At 41.9% G+C, this 16,887-nt stretch overlaps 1 protein-coding gene across 4 annotated transcripts in view; it reads left to right on the top strand.

Moving 5' to 3' along the window:
- Nucleotides 1-16,887, top strand: part of LOC110507297 (ATP-binding cassette sub-family G member 1) — a 36,395-nt gene continuing 19,508 nt past the window's right edge. The window contains exons 1-2 of one of the 4 annotated variants that reach the window (XM_036965291.1): nucleotides 1-223; nucleotides 3,206-3,449. In XM_036965291.1, the coding sequence (XP_036821186.1) occupies nucleotides 3,230-3,449 (220 nt within the window). In that variant the 5' untranslated portion in view covers nucleotides 1-223; nucleotides 3,206-3,229. Of the gene's footprint in view, nucleotides 230-552; nucleotides 792-3,205; nucleotides 3,450-16,887 lie in introns of those variants that run through there. The other 3 variants (XM_021587187.2, XM_021587186.2, XM_036965292.1) reach the window with 3 other exon arrangements.

Here is a 16,887-nt window from a genome sequence, read left to right as displayed (position 1 = left end):
GACCTAGAAAGATGCCCGAGTTTCCGACCTTGAAGTTGTCTTGAACGCAATGAAGTCGGAGATTTACCAGTTACAATTTGTTTTGAACAGAGCATCAATTGGCACAAACCTACTTGCGCTGAGTTGAGAAACCGGTGGTTGTATTCGATACAAGTCTTTATTAATTACAAGTTAGAATTTCAGCAACCCGCGGAAGGACGGCAGTTGTACAGGACAAACATAGGTACAGGTAAGCGTTTTCAGAATTGAAATGTTTACACGTATCGACGTATGGTGACCCAATGCTGTTGCTATCAGTTCTCAACTCCGTCTCGGTAAAAAATAACGAAATTGAGTTTAGTAGCCTATAATACGTTTTGTATTGTAGGCCTACACCGTGACCGGCAAGCTGGTGCGTATTGACATGCGTATTGTGCAATTCCACAAGCATTTACCTAGAGACAGGCGATAATTTTTGTGCACGTTTGCTCCTTCCACCCGTAGACCTCCAGTCGCCGTCGGTCCGGTGTGTGACGTCACATTTTAAACACGTTGTGCGCTTGTAAACAACAGGCTACTGATTTCGTTCTGAGCACAGGGCAGGTAAGACACGCGGGAGAGAACATAACTAGGAAGAGTGAACACCTATTTTAGGTGCTCAGCGCATACCAAGCGGCGATGCAACAGATTTGTGCAGGTTTTTAGGTGGAATATTTTTGTGCATTTATTGGATCCATTTTTGGAGGGGAATGGCATGTCTTATGGCGGCATTTTCTGTAAATAACGCCACTGTCACTAACTCCATCCTAATGGTAAGAAAACGCTCTTATTCATTAAAAATGAAAATGTGATTGTGTCAATGTATTGTGATAATAGTGATGGTATTTTCTTTAATGACATTTTTTTATCCTTTTATTTATCCTTTATTTAACCAGGCAAGTTGATTAAGAAAAAATGCTTATTTACAATGAAGGGCTGGCAAGGTGTGCATTTCTTTAAATGAAAATGTTTGATCAGCATTTTGCTATCAGTTCTTCTTGTTCATCATAATGTCCAAAACGGTTCATCATAATAGGCAGCCTTGATGAGAATATGAACTGTAATATCCCCTCGCCAAATGATTGAAATGCATTATGATCAGTGGTATAAAGTATTTAAGTAAAAATACTTTAAAGTGCTACTTCAGTAGTTTTTGTGGTATCTGTAGTTTACTATTTCGATTTTTGACAACTTTTACTACATTCCTAAAGAAAGTGATGTACTTCTTACTCCATACATTTTCACTGACACCCAAAAGTACTCCTTACATTTTGAATGCTTAGCAGGACAGAACCATTTCACGCACTTATCAAGAGAACATCCCTGGTCATCTCTACCCGCCTCTGATCTGGTGACTCACTAAACACGTTGCTTTGTTTTCTAAATTATGTCTGAGTGTTGGAGTGTGCCCCTGGCTATCCGTAAAAAAAACAAAAAATGAGCAATTGTGCCATCTGGTTTGCTTAATATTAGGAATTTGAAATGATTTATACTTTCACATTTGATACTTAAGTTCAATTTTGCAATGACATTTAGTTTTGATACTTGAGTATATTTAAAACCAAATACTTTTAGACTTTTACTTAAGTAGTATGTTACTGGGTGACTTTCACTTTATTTCTTGAGTCATTTCCTATTTACTTTTACTCATGTATGACTATTGGGTACTTTTTCCACCACTGATTATGATAGTATTAATACAATGTGGGAAATACTTTAATATATGTTTTGCATTTTCAAATCATGATAATTACAGGAACGATAACAGTATTTGCTAATTATTAGGCAACATATATCAATCTGCAAGTTTTTCATTTAGTCAGTTTTGTTTAACCTGGTGGCCATAAATGCTGGGTTAAAAACAACCCAATTTGGGTCATTTGGTAACCCAGCACTGGGTAAATATTGGATAAAACACATGCTGGGTTATTTTGACCCAGCCACTTGCGTATCTTTTACTTTCATGCTTGGTTGACCTAGCATCTGGGTATTTTTTTATGTAATCCCTAGGTTATTTTCAGGAGGTGTGGCTTTCAGATATAACTTATTAATGGCAACCCGTGAGAGTAAATGTAATTCCTGTTCACCATGTTAAGTTTACACATTGCAAATAAAATGTTTTCTTGAAATGTTTATCATTTTACAAATTCTATTAGAATATTAGGATTACTTATTACATATTATAATAAAGTGGTATCTATCCCAACAGTGTGATTTGTATAGGCTTTTAGGGAACTCATACACTTCTGTAAGCCTCATGGAACACCAAAACCCCCTACTAAACTACATATAGTACATATTTTAATAACCCAGCATCAACAACCTAACTGTGCTCTTTTTAAAGAAAACAATCCAACTATGTGTCCCAATGCCTGCAACCCGGCAGTTGGGTCAACCAAACAACCCAACATTTTTTTGTGAATGAACCATAGATTCGAATGACTGCCGTCTTTCTTCAATAATCCATTTTTTTATTACTCAAATGTGTATATGTAATTAACACATACCATGTAGTTCATCAGTATTGTTGCATGGCTGTTGTTTTTCTTTGTGCTCAGAGTAAGCTTTGTCCGATAGTAACCTCGGCACTCTGCCTATAGATAGAAACAGATTAGGCGACTCTGCAGTAGCCTACAGTAGCCTATGCCAATATGCACTTTGCCTAAATCGTATTCTGAAAGGGAAATTATCAGAAATGTACATGCATATGTACATCTCATATCAAGGAATTGTGTTATAAGATATCTTTATTGTATTCAAGTTTGATTGTTGTCTACAATCTGGGATATTTTCAGTGGTCAAATTACAATTATTGACCTTGATTCTTGAAGAATATAACTTAGAAATTCCTCTCAGGCTCAGCACAACTGTCTTGGTCTATCATAAGCCAAAATATGTTTTTTTTATTCCATTGTTTAAGAATATCAAGATCGGAAATGAACAATGCATAGCATCACGTTTCAAACATATCACTTCCATCACAAACATTGTCTATGAATTTGAGAGGGGTTACATTTTCTTAGTCTCACCTCTCAACTTTTAATATCAAAACAAGTGGCGAGGCTGCTGTTTTTCAATTCACAGTTTTAATGGTGTAACCTACCCCACTTTGTTTGCAAATGTTTTGATAATTAAATCATTTTATACCCCAAACCATCTGTTGTACCTCTCTCTCCATCACCACCAGAACACCAATGGGCCTCCTGATCTGATGCTGGACCCCAGGACTGTATGTGTATCTCTTGATGAAGTGGTATCCAATCATTTGAGCAGTCAACATACTCCATTATTAAATGGGCATCTCAAGAAAGTGGAGAACAGTCTAACTGAAGCCCAACGTTTTTCCTACCTGCCACATCGACCAGCAGTTAACATTGAATTCAAAGATGTCAGCTACTCAGTTCCAGAGGGACCATGGTGGAGAAAGAAAGGTGGGTGCATTATAGGCGTTTCTCAGGAATCTTATTTTTCAAATCAAATCAAATTTTATTTGTCACATGCTTTGTAAACAACAGGTGTAGACTAACAGTAAAATGCTTATGGGCCCTTCCCAACAATGCAGAGAGAAAAATAGATAGAAAGTAATGAGGTATAAATACAGTTTCCCACAGAGCTGGTGCAACTGAGTTAAGTTAGTTGGCCTCCTTGCTCGCACACACTTTTTCAGTTCTGCCCACACATTTTCTATGGGATTGATGTCAGGGCTTTGTGATGGCCACTCCAATACGTTGACTTTGTTGTCCCTGCCACAACTTTGGAATTATGCTTGGGGTCATTGTCCAGTTGGAAGACCCATTTGCGACCAAGCTTTAACGTCTTGAGATGTTGCTTCAATATATCCACATAAATTTCCTACCTCATGATGCCATCTATTTTGTGAAGTGCACCAGTCCCTCCTGCAGCAAAGCACCTCCACAACATGATGCTGCTGCCCTGTGCTTCACGGTTGGGATGGTGTTATTCAGCTTGCAAGCCTCCCCCTTTTTCCTCCAAACATAACGATGGTACATTATGGCCAAACAGTTCTATTTTTGTTTCATCAGACCAGTCGACATGTCTCCAAAAAGTACGATCTGGCGTTTTTATGGTGGTTTTGGAACAGTGGCTTCTTCCTTGCTGAACGGCCTTTCAGGGTATGTCGCTATGGGACTCATTTCATTGTGGATATAGATACTTTTGTACCTGTTTCCTCCAGCATCTTAAAACCTGTTACGGATGGTGGTTCCTGTACAGGCACCAAATCAGCGGAAATTTCAGAGCGCCACCTATAGTACTCGATAAAACTCAAACTTTCATTAAAACACACACGCAAGATACTCAATTAAAGCTACACTCGTTGTGAATCTAGCCAACATGTCAGATTTGTAAAATGCTTTTCGGCGAAATCATGAGAAGCTATTATCTGATAGCATGCACCCCCCGAAATACCTGAACGAGACCTAAACAAAAGATTTAGCGGTAGCCGGCGCTACACAAAACGCAGAAATAAAATATAAAACATTCATTACCTTTGACGAGCTTCTTTGTTGGCACTCCTATATGTCCCATAAACATCACAATTGGGTCTTTTTCCCGATTAAATCCGTCCATGTATACCCAAAATGTCAATTTATAAAGGCCGTCTGATCTAAGGAAAATTCACCTTTTCCAGACGCAACGTCACTTTTTAAAATTAAAAAAGTTGCCTATAAACTTTTACAAATCACTTCAAACTACTTTTGTAAACCAGCTTTAGGTATTAAAACGTTAATAATCGATCAAATTGATCACGGGGCGATCTGTATTCGATAGCAGCAAGTCTTGAAATCATCGTCCATTTTTTTCACTTTCATATTTTCCTGGGTGCACCCCAAGACAGGAAGTGCCTATACGTCATCCCACCAAGGATAAACCTGCAATGAAATGCCAGTACTGGCGACATCGTGTGGAAGCTGTAGGCATTGTAAGCGGGACCTCATCTATTTTCGAACACCGTAGACAAATCAAAGACTGGCGGATGAATATTATTATTATTTTTTGGTGAACAGTTTTCCCTGGGATTTTTACTCCTGAACACGTTCTGTTATAGCCACAGACATGATTTAACCAGTTTTAGAAACTTCAGAGTGTTTTCTATACACACATACTTATCATATACTATATTCCTGGCATGAGTAGCAGGACGTTGAAATGTTACGCGATTTTTAACAAAAAGTTGCGAAACGCTGCGAGAATTCGCATCATCCCTAACAGGCTTTAACAAGGTCCTTTGCTGTTGTTCTGGGATTAAGTTGCACTTTTCGCACCAAAGTACGTTCATCTTTATGAAACATAACGCATCTCCTTGCTGAGCGGTATGACGTCTGCGTGGTCCCATGGTGTTTATACTTGTGTACTATTGTTTGTACAGATGTACGAGGTACCTTCAGGCGTTTGGAAATTGCTCCTAAGGATGAACCAGACTTGTGGAAGTTTACCATTTTCTTTCTGAGGTCCTGGCTGATTTCTTTTAATCTTCCCATGATGTCAAGCAACGAGGCACTGAGTTTGAAGGTAGGCCTTGAAATACATCCACAGGTACACCTCCAATTGACTCAAATTATGTAAATTGTTGGAAAAAGTACTTGCGTCATTCTAATGGTATCCCTCGTCATCTGAGGAAGAGTAGTCAAGATCGGACCAAAATGCAGCGTGGTACGTGTCCATGTTAATGTTTATTTAAACTGAACACAAAACAACAAGAGAACGAATGAAAATGAAAAAGTTTTGTCTGGTGCAGACACAGAGACAGAAAACAACTACCCACAAATCATAGGCAGCCTGTTTTCCCACTAAGTATGGTTCTCAATCAGAGACAACGATTGACAGCTGCCTCTGATTGGGAACCATACCAGGCCAAAAACAGAAATACAAAACATAGAACAAAAACATAGAATGCCCACCCCAACTCACGCCCTGACCAAACTAAAATAGAGACATAAAAAAGGAACTAAGGCCAGGACGTGACAGTCATGCACAAAGTAGATGTCCTAACCGACTTGCCAAAACTATAGTTTGTTAACAAGAAGTTTGTGAGTGGTTGAAAGACTAAGAACACGTCCCTGAGGGGCCGCCATGTTGAGGGTCAGCGTGCTGGATGCGTTGTTGCCTACACTCCCCACCTTTGGGTGGCCCGTCAGGAAATTCAGGGTCAAGCTCCAGAGGGCGATGCTCCAGAGGGCCATGATCCTGAGCTTAGTGATGAGTTTGGAAGGCATATGGTATTGAAAGCTGAGCTGTAGTCAATGAACAATTTTCCCACATAGGTGTTCCTCTTATCCAGGTGGGAGAGGTTAGTGTGGAGTGCAATAGAGATTGCGTTGTCTGTGGACCTGTTGGGGCGGTATGCGAATTGGAGTGGGTCCAATGTGTCTGGCATGATGGGGTTGATTTGAGCCATGACCAGCCTTTCAAAGCATTTCATGGCTATAGATGTGAGTGCTATGGGGTGATAGTCATTTAGACAGGTTACCTTGGCATTCTTGGGCACAGGGACTATGGTGGTCTGCTTCAAACATTAGACTGGTTTAGGGAGAGGTTGAAAATGTCAGTGAAGACACTTGCCAGCTGAACAGCACATGCTCTGAGTACGCATCCTGGTAATCCATCTGACCCCACGGCCTTGTGAATGTCAACCTGTTTAAGGTCTTACTCACATCGGCCACAGAGAGCGAGATCACAGAGTTGTCCGGAACAGCTGGTGCTCTCATGCATGGTTCAGTGTTGCTTGTCTCGGAGCGGAAGGAATTTAAGAAGGAATTTAGCATGTCAGGTAGGCTGGCGTCAATAGGCAGCTCACAGCCGGGTTTCCTTTTCTAATCCGTGATCGTTTTCAAACCCTGCCACATTCGACGAACATCAGAGTCAGTGTAGTATGATTCAATCTTAGTTCTGTATTGATGTCTTGCCTGTTTGATGGCTCGTCCGAGATTGTAGCAGTATTTTTTTAATAAGCGTCTGGATTAGTGTCCTGCTCCGCTTTCATGGCTTCTGTTTGGGTTATGTAAGTACGGTCACTTTGGGGATGACGACATCGATGCACTTATTAATGAAGCGTGTGACTGATGTGGTAATGTTATCGGATGATTCCCAGAACATATTCCAGTCTGTGCTAGCGAAACAGTCCTGTAGCTTAGCAGCCGCTTCATCTGACCACTTGCGCTCAATACAGATCACTGGTACTTCCTGTTTGAGTTTTTGCTTGTAAGCAGGAAGAAGGAGGATAGCGTTATGGTCAGATTTGCCAAAAAGAGGGCGAGGGAGAGCCTTTTATGCGTTTCTGTGTGTGGAGTAAAGGTGATAAAGAGTTTGTCACCTCTAGTTTCAAAGTTGACATGCTGGTATAAATTTGGTAAAATGGATTTCAGTTTCTCTACATTCCCTTCACCAGTTTATTTTACTATTAAGTCAATCAATAGTAGGTCAATTGTTACAATTATGTACTTACATTTGGGGAGGCAGGTAGCCTAGTGCTTAGAGCGTTGGGCCAGTAACCAAAAGGTTGTAACTGAAAGGAATCCCTGATCTGACAAGGTAAAAATCTGTCATTCTGCAAGGCAGTTAACCCACGGTTGACACATTTCAGTACATTCAGTTGGACAACTGACTAGGTATCCCCCTTTCCAACTGAAAGTGTAATTATTTTCCTCTGTATGTAGTGTACTACAGAAAACTGCAGCCTAGTGAAATTCTACGTACCGCTTGCTCTTCAAATTTTTAAAATTAAATTAGACATAATGATTGCTTTGTCTGGTGGATTATCATAAATAAATGCAGATTTGCATATTTGTAGGAAGAAATAGATGCTAGTTAGGTTTGATTTAGCATGGATCTTATTGTGGTTCAGTGAAGCTTGTACTAATGTTCAGATAACACATACTGTAAGCTCCAGTTAGGAACCTCAAATCACCTTTTAGAGAAATCAGCTACCTGACAACACTCCGATCCCACTGAGTATTTTAAGAATCACCAATCATTATAAAAGTCTGATTTGATGTTGAGAGGGATGGAAGGCTATTGCTTCAAAGATGTGCCATCATACAAATTACTGTAAACAAAGTAAGATATTACTTGTTAGCCTTTTGAATAGGCGCATCATTACTCCCTCTGGGTAAGTGATGGCTCTCCCTCAAGACCAGAGTGAGAGAGTTGTTAGCGAGGTTGCTTTACGTTTGGGATTGGGTGCTGGTGGTAGTGTTTCTGTGAATCTGTGTTGACAGAACTGCACAGCTGGCTAGTTACTCTGGCATTTCTTCACTGGAGGGGCCCTCCTCCCATCACAGCAAAGCACTGTTGTCTTCATTAGCACTCTCCATCTGGATGTTCATTGGCATGCAGACCTGCGCCTTCTGTCTGTCTGTGCGCCTGTCCATCTGTCTCCTTCTCGAAGCGTAGACTAGATCAGAGAAACATACAGACAACATTTAAGATAAAAAAGTGCAGAGAATACAAACATGTAATCTAATAATTAAAAGTCAGCGTACAGTTAGATGCAGTGATGCACATGTATTAATTTGTTATATATATATAAATGCATCAACCATGAGCATGGAGGAAACGTAGTTCATCTAAATTGATTGGACATTTGATTTAGATAATGGGAACTTCTGTCTGACCTTGTGGACTTGACCGGATGCCGTTGTCCCTGCCAGGCTTTAGGTCTGGGCAACATTACAGCCTGTATTGTTCCTGGTTGACTGAAATGGAAACCGGGCCGCCGAGCTGTCCTGCAAATCTTGGTAATACATAAGATAAGGAAACTGAGAAAAACTCTGTAGCAAGTCATCTGCAGTAGCAACTAAGACTCTGAGCTGCTCTCAGCCGGTTACTATCGGTCAGCAAACTGCAGTAACCCAGATGCAGTGGGGGTGGGGCTGATGATAACACAGCAGGATGCCATGGGCTTTGCACTCACAAAGATACAAACTAAAAAGGATGCCTCTTGAGCTGCCTTTCATCTCTTAAAAGAGCAATGTTTTTTTTGCATTAACATATATGTCTTATGCTTCAATTCTTAATTGACCGAGGGAGCTGGTTGCATCATAAAATTCACTAATAATAATAAATCTATAACGTTAATTTTAGATGTCAAATCGACCTCAACCACATTTCAATTCATTACGTCACTTTATTTACTGTAGAACACACATTTATTTGCATAGCTAGTTGTGATGATGGCTTGAACACAAATGTTCAACCTTAATATTCATGATCTCCAGCACTACTCCAACATCAACAATGTACAGTATGTGAATCATGTGATTTTAACCAATTAGTAGGCAATGACTACTCACAATTGATTAAAATCACATGATTCACACCAGATGATGCCATTGGAAAAAATGATCTTGCTGTATCTTTTTTTACTACAAAACATAGACATTTAAATATCCGTTTAACCAGACCCAGACCTACAGTTTAGTGCATTGATGTGACCTGACCTTGTTTTCTGACTGACCATCTGTCTAACTGAGAGGATGACGAGGCATGGCTATCACCCTGGAAATCCATTAGATGACATGTCAGTTAGCGCTTTAAAGACCTGATGCATTTCACTTAGGCTGAACCTTCCAGACATACAGACATTCTGTTACTCTGCCGTTTACACCAAATAGTATTGGTGGTGACGAAAGTGTGTGTGCTTGCTTGTGTGCATGTCTGTGCCTGTGTGTGAGTGAGCAAGCGAGCATGACTAAATGTTTTGCTCCCCGTTTTTAGTGCATCAGAGGACTAATATTCAAGGGATTAGGCCACTGTAAGCTTTTGTTTGTTGGCATGGCTCTATATAGCTTTTTTAGAAACGTTTGTGTAAGGGGTCTGCTCAATGGTTTTTATTAGACTTCACACAATTGAGTCACATACTCTTTTAATGTCAGCTTTGGTTGAAAAGAAAAACAGCTCTGCCCTGGTTATAATCTCGATCTTTCAGGACAATCTTTCAAGATCCGTCAGGGTCATGGGAAAGATTTTTAACAGGGTAGTACAACTCAGTCACTGTCACGAAGGGTTGTCAGCATCTACAATATGTCTGGCAGAGCATGGGCACCTGTGCTGGGGACCCTGGGGATTGGATTACTCTCAGATTTGTGCCACTGAGGATCCCTGTGATATCCTGCCAACTTTAGCAAGGTGTTCAGATCTACATTTAGATGTATTTATTTTATTTTATTTAACCTTTATTTAACTAGGCAAGTCAGTTAAAACCTGTTAAAGCTAGGGGGCAGAATTTTCACTTTTGGATAAATAGCGTGCCCAATTTCAACTTCCTGCTACTCATGCCAGAATAGAAGATATGCATATTATTCATAGATTTGGATATAAAACACTCTGAAGTTTCTAAAACTGTTTGAATCATGTCTGTGAGTATAACAGAACTGATGTAGCAGGCAAAACCCAGAGGACTAACTGTTCAGAATTGTTTTTTTCCCCCTCTCTGTTCCCTATATTGTCTTTGCCATTGGATATTTAATAGGAACCTAGTTTCAGTTCCTAGCGCTTCCACTGGATGTCGCCAGTCTTTGGAATATGGTTGAGGTTATTCCTTTGTGCTATGAAGAAGTAGGCCAACTCGGAACTGGGGACACTTTTGTGAGTTGTGCATTTTATTTCAGCATTTTGTGTAGCGCCTTCTATGCTAGCTCCTTTGTTTACTGCTGGTGCAGATGGTGCAGGCTATCAGATAATAGCTTCTTATGCTTTCGCCGAAAAGTATTTTAAAAATCTGACATGTTGGCTGGATTCACAACGAGTGTGTGATTTAATGAAAGTTTGAATTTTATAGCATTTTATTTGAATCTGGCGCTCTGCATTTCCCCCAGCAATTGGCCAGTTGAGACGTTAGCGTCTCGCCTATCCGTAAGAAGTTTTAAGAACAAATTCTCATTTATAATGACGGACTACCAAAAGGCAAAAGGCCTCCTGCGGGCAAGGGGGCCTGGGATTAAAAATAAATTATAAATACAATATAAATATAGGACAAAACACACATCACGACGAGAGACAACACTACACTACATAAAAAGAGACCTTAGACAACAACATAGCAAGGCAGCAACACATGACAACACAGCATGGTAGCAACACAACAAAACAACAACATGGTAGCAACACAACATGGTATCAGCACAAAACATGGTACAAACATTATTGGGCACAGACAACAGCACAAAAGGGCAAAAAGGTAGAGACAACAATACATCACACAGAGCAGCCACAACTGTCAGTAAGAGTGTCCATGATTGAGTCTTTGAATGAAGAGATTGAGATAATACTGTCCAGTTTGAGTGTTTGTTGCAGCTCGTTCCAGTCGCTAGCTGCAGCGAACTGAAAAGAGGAGCGACCCAGGGATGTGTGTGCTTTGGGGACCTTTAAGAGAATGTGACTGGCAGCACGAGTGTTGTATGTGGAGGGTGATGGTTGCAGTGGACATCTCAGATAGGGGGGAGTGAGGCCTAAGAGGGTTTCATAAATAAGCGTTTAACACAACATCTGGGGAGGGGCCAGCTGAGTATAAGACTGTATCATCTGCCTATAAATGGATGAGAGAGCTCCCTACTGCCTGAGCTATGTTGTTGATGTAAATTGAGAAGAGCGTGGGGCCTAGGATCGGGCCTAGGATCGAGCCTTGGGGTACTGCCTTGGTGACAGTCAGTGGCTGAGAGAGCAGATTTTCTGACTTTATACACTGCAATCTTTGAGAGAGGTAGTTAGCAAACCAGGCCAAAGACCCCTCGGAGACACCAATGCTCCTTAGCCGGCCCACAAGAATGGAATGGTCTACCGTATCAAAAGCTTTGGCCAAGTCAATAAAAATAGCAGCACAATATTGCTTAGAATCAAGGGCAATGGTGACATCATTGAGGACCCTTAAGGTTGCAGTGACACATCCATAACCTGAGCGGAAACCAGATTGCATACCCGAGAGAATACTATATCAAGAAAACCAGTCAGTTGATTATTGACACGTTTTTCCAACACTTTAGATAAACAGGGCAAAATAGGCCTATAACATTTAGGATCAGCTTGATATCCCCCTTTAAATAATTGGATGAACCGTGGCTGCCTTCCAAGCAATGGGAACCTCTCCGGAAAGGAGAGACAGGTTAAAAATGTTGCCGATAGGCTTGGCAATGATAGTGGCAGCAACCTTAAAGATGAATGTTAAATTAATACCTTCTTATAGCACTCAGTTAGTGAGAGAAAGAGAGATGGTGTCTTTAAACTCGCACTTGTCTTTTCTAACTAGCACTGATTTTGTAGATTTTCTGAAGAAGGGTTTTGGTTGCTGTGCTGAGCTGCTCTTCTTCCAGTGTATTTTATCATCCATGACTGGAGACCCAGTTGAGTAGACGCATCACCCTGACAATGATGTCTTGTGACTTAAGCAGTGCAGCAGTCTCTCCTTGATGGCCCATATTCTCAAGATTTCTCAGGGTAGGCGTAGCCTACCGATCTAGAATCAGTTTTGCCTTTCAGATCACAATGAATAGGACAGGGGGGACATGATCCAACGGTGCATTCGGGAAGTATTCAGACTCCTTGACCTTTTCCACATTTTGTTATGTTACGGCCTAAAATTGATTAAATAGTCCCCCCACCCATCAATCTACACACAATACCATATAATGACAAAGCAAAAACTGTTTTTAGATTTTTTTGCAAATTTATAAAGAATAAAAGCTGAAATCACATGTACATAAGTATTCAGACCCCATCGGGTTCAAGTCCGGGCTCTGGCTGGACCACTGAAGGGCATTCAGAGATTTGTTCCGAAGCCAATCCTGCTCTGTCTTGGCTAAATGCTTAGGGTCATTGTCCTGTTGGAAGGTGAACCTTCGCTCCAGTCTGAGGTCCTGAGCTCTTTGGAGCAGGTTTTCATCTCTGTACTTTGCTCCGTTCATCTTTCCCTCGATCCTGACAAGGCTCCCAGTCCTTGTTGCTAAACAACATCCCCACAGCATGATGCTGCCACCACCATACTTCACCATAGGGATGGTGCCAGCGACGGTCCCCAGTCCGGGGTCTCCAGCAACGGTCCCCAGTCCGGGGTCTCCAGCGACGGTCCCCAGTCCGGGGTCTCCAGCGACGGTCCCCAGTCCGGGGTCTCCAGCGACGGGCCCCAGTCTGGAACCTCCAGCGACGGTCCCCAGTCCAGAACATTCGGCGATGATCCACGCAGCGAGGGTCCCCAGCCCGGGGCCTACGGCGAGGATCCGCAGTCCAGAGCATCCGACGATGATCCACGGGTCAGTGATACAAGAGCGGACTCAGTGTAAGGAAGGGGGGCGGCGTCCAGAACCAGAGCCGCCACCAAGGTTAGATGCCCACCCAGACCCTCCCATATAGGTTTAGGTTTGCGGCCGGGAGTCCACACCTTTGTGGGGGGGGCTTCACGTTCGTTGTTTTGTTAGTTTGTTTAGTGTTCTTTGTGTAAATAAAGAAGAATGTACTCATCACGCTGCGCCTTGGTCTCCTCGTTTTGACGAACGTGATATGATGTCACAAATTGCTGTACAGAAACCCAGCCTAAAACTCCAAACAGCAAGCAATGCAGGTGTAGAAGCACGGTGGCTAGGAAAAACTCCCTAGAAAGGACAGGACCTAGGAAGAAACCTAGAGAGGAACCAGGCTATGAGGCATGGCCAGTCCTCTTCTGGCTGTGCCGGGTGGAGATTATAACAGAACATGGCCAAGATGTTCAAATGTTCATAGATGACCAGCAGGGTCAAATAATAATAATCACAGTGGTTGTAGAGGGTGCAACAGGTCAGCACCTCAGGAGTAAATGTCAGTTGGCTTTTCATGGCCGATCATTCAGAGTATCTCTACCGCTCCTGCTGTCTCTAGAGAGTTGAAAACAGCAGGTCTGGGACAGCTAGCATGTCCGGTGAACAGTTGAAACTGGAGCAACAGCACGGCCAGGTGGACTGGGGGCAGCAAGGAGTCGTCATGCCAGGTAGTCCTGAGGCATGGTCCTAGGGCTCAGGTCCTCCGAGAGAAGGAAGAAGGAAAGAAAGAAGGAAAGAAGGAAAGAAGGGGAGAGACAGGATAAAAATTCCATGATATAACAGACTGACCCTAGCCCCCTGACACATAAACTACTGCAGCATAAATACTGGAAGCTGAGACAGGAGGGTCGGGAGACACTGTGGCCCCGTCCGACGATACCCCCGGACAGGGCCAAACAGACAGGATATAACCCCACCCACTTTGCCACAGCACAGCCCCCACACCACTAGAGGGATATCTTCAATCACCAACTTACCATCCTGAGACAAGGCCGAGTATAGCCCACAAAGATCTCCGCCACTGCACAACCCAAGGGGGGGCGCCAACCCGGACAGGAAGATCACGTCAGTGACTCAACCCACCCTCCTGGGGACGGCATGGAAGAGCACCAGTAAGCCAGTGACTCAGCCCCTGTAACAGGGTTAGAGGCAGAGAATCCCAGTGGAGAGAGGGGAACCGACCAGGCAGAGACCGCAAGGGTGGTCCGTTGCTCCAGTGCCTTTCCGTTCACCTTCACACTCCTGGGCCAGACTAAACTCAATCATAGGACCTACTGAAGAGATGAGTCTTCAGTAGAGACTTAAAGGTTGAGACCGAGTTTCCGTCTCTCACATGGGTAGGCAGACCATTCCATAAAAATGGAGCTCTATAGGAGAAAGCCCTGCCTCCAGCTGTTTGCTTGGAAATTCTAGGGTCAGTAAGGAGGCCTGTGTCTTGTGACCGTAGCGTACATGTACGGTAGGACCAAATCGGAAAGTTAGGTTGGAGCAAGCCCATGTAATGCTTTGTAGGTTAGCAGTAAAACCTTGAAATCAGCCCTTGCCTTAACAGGATGCCAGTGTAGAGAGGCTAGTACTGGAGTAATGTGATCCATAATTTTTTTTTTCTCCAAACAAGTCAGATGCTTATAGAAGCGTTTTAGATTCATTGTTCTCTCTCTTTCTTTGTTCCTGACACTCTCTCTTTCTTTCTGTCTCCTCACCAGGGACTCTTGGGACATGGCCTATGACTTCGCTCTCTCTCCCTGTCTGATCATGCCTAGATATTAAATGCCTTGTTAATGTCAGTATTGCCTTGTAACTTAAGCTTTATGCCTTATATGTGATTTCATTGATTTGACAAAGTAATTAAATACACTTGTATTTCGAATTCCATTCTCAGACCTTTCTTGATTTTCTATTACTTTAATGCAACAATATTTTTGCTGTAATATTGCTCAATTTTCTTCATTGACAATTAATTTATATTGCATTTTTTACGGGTCGCAAATGAAGGACATGTAATATGCATATAATAAATATTACCCCACTACACAGGAACATCCACGCTAAACTAGAATCGGTTCAGTTTGTTTGCCGGAACACTTTTTGACCCACTTCTATCCTACTGTCACTTTGACTTTTGCCCTAACTATCTTGATCTGCTACTACATGTATACCTTTAATGTTTTGTCATGAGTAACACATACCTTTGGTTACAAACAACATTTTCTACATTATCGAAGGTAAAGACCACTTCGGAGTGCTGTGGAAAAGCAAAGAACTAAAAAGGAACTGTAGATTGTTTTTATTGAGTAGGCCTAACTTAACATTTGCTTTATGGTCAATTAAAAGAAATTCAAAAGTTCAATTGACTTTTTTTCATCAAATCCTGGCTGACCGTTTCTTGCTCTTGAAATATCATGGCTCTAAGTTAGTGGAATAACTATTTTGGCATTAAGTCTCGGGCTAGTCCAATTTCGACAATCACAGAGTGAACACTGGGTGTTGGTGCCTTATAAGTTGAATAGCGAAGGGAGACACTCGGGTGCTCATCCTCTTTGGCTGCTCTAGATGTCCGCCCAGGCATTAGTGTCTTTCACTGGAAGAGAAGGGGAGGGGAGGCCCTCCTCTGTCATCCTTCAGCATCCCAAACACAAATACTGGTAGTACAGCCACAGCAGGTGCCACTATGCCCACCACATTGTTTCTCTTTTAAGCCACTTCACCACTCACCTCTCTTGCTCCCTCACTATCTCCCCTCTCTTCTTGCAGCTGCTCACTGATACAGATGGACATGCATTAAATAGCAACTGTTTCACCTCTTTTTAGACCATCTTTAATTTCCCCCACACACATCTGAAATATATTTTTGGACCATACAGGTCAGTTGGAAAGCACTTAATGCAACTTTATTGCATTTATATGATCATTTACTTATCTGAACATAAGAAGACTATGTATTAGGATCCACTTATTTAGCTGCCAACTCATTCCCACCCTAAAATCCATTGACTCAAATTGTTCAACTTAAATTAAATGGATAATAAACAAAGCTCAGATTTTATGCAGTGTGTGATTTTAACTTTTCTGTGTAGCCTACTTTGTCATTATTTTGCCAGAGGGCAAGTACATTGGTCTTTCAGTGAATGCACCTAATCCAATCAACTGTGATTAATCCTTTTGTTTACTGATTGTGCTGATATTGTGTGCTGATTGGGTGTAACACAAGTCTTTGCCCAATTTGGTTACCTGCCTTATTTTTACCAGGTTTGTTTGATTCTGAGGGGCTTACATACACATTTTTGACCATTTCTGTCCAATACCATGCACATATGGACACCGAACAACTATGACGTTCCGTGTTGTCATGCTTTGGACTCAAATAATTGAATGGAATTGATTTGTTTACCTCAGTTTTTCTCCCTTTCAGTCTAGGATAAATTGATGGAACTTGAATTTGTTTCTCACGTTTGTTCAGTTTTCTTGCTGTAACATGCTGACAAAAACATACCCGTATTGGAATTAAGCCGTGAAATGAACAAGTAATGAACATGCCCTTCCTGAACCAGTCAATTACTGTCTG

Source organism: Oncorhynchus mykiss, chromosome 27, assembly GCF_013265735.2.
Source record: "Oncorhynchus mykiss isolate Arlee chromosome 27, USDA_OmykA_1.1, whole genome shotgun sequence".
Taxonomy (NCBI): Eukaryota; Metazoa; Chordata; class Actinopteri; order Salmoniformes; family Salmonidae; genus Oncorhynchus; species Oncorhynchus mykiss.
The sequence above is the reverse complement of the archived record's forward strand: the minus strand, read 5'-3'. Positions and strand labels throughout refer to the sequence as shown.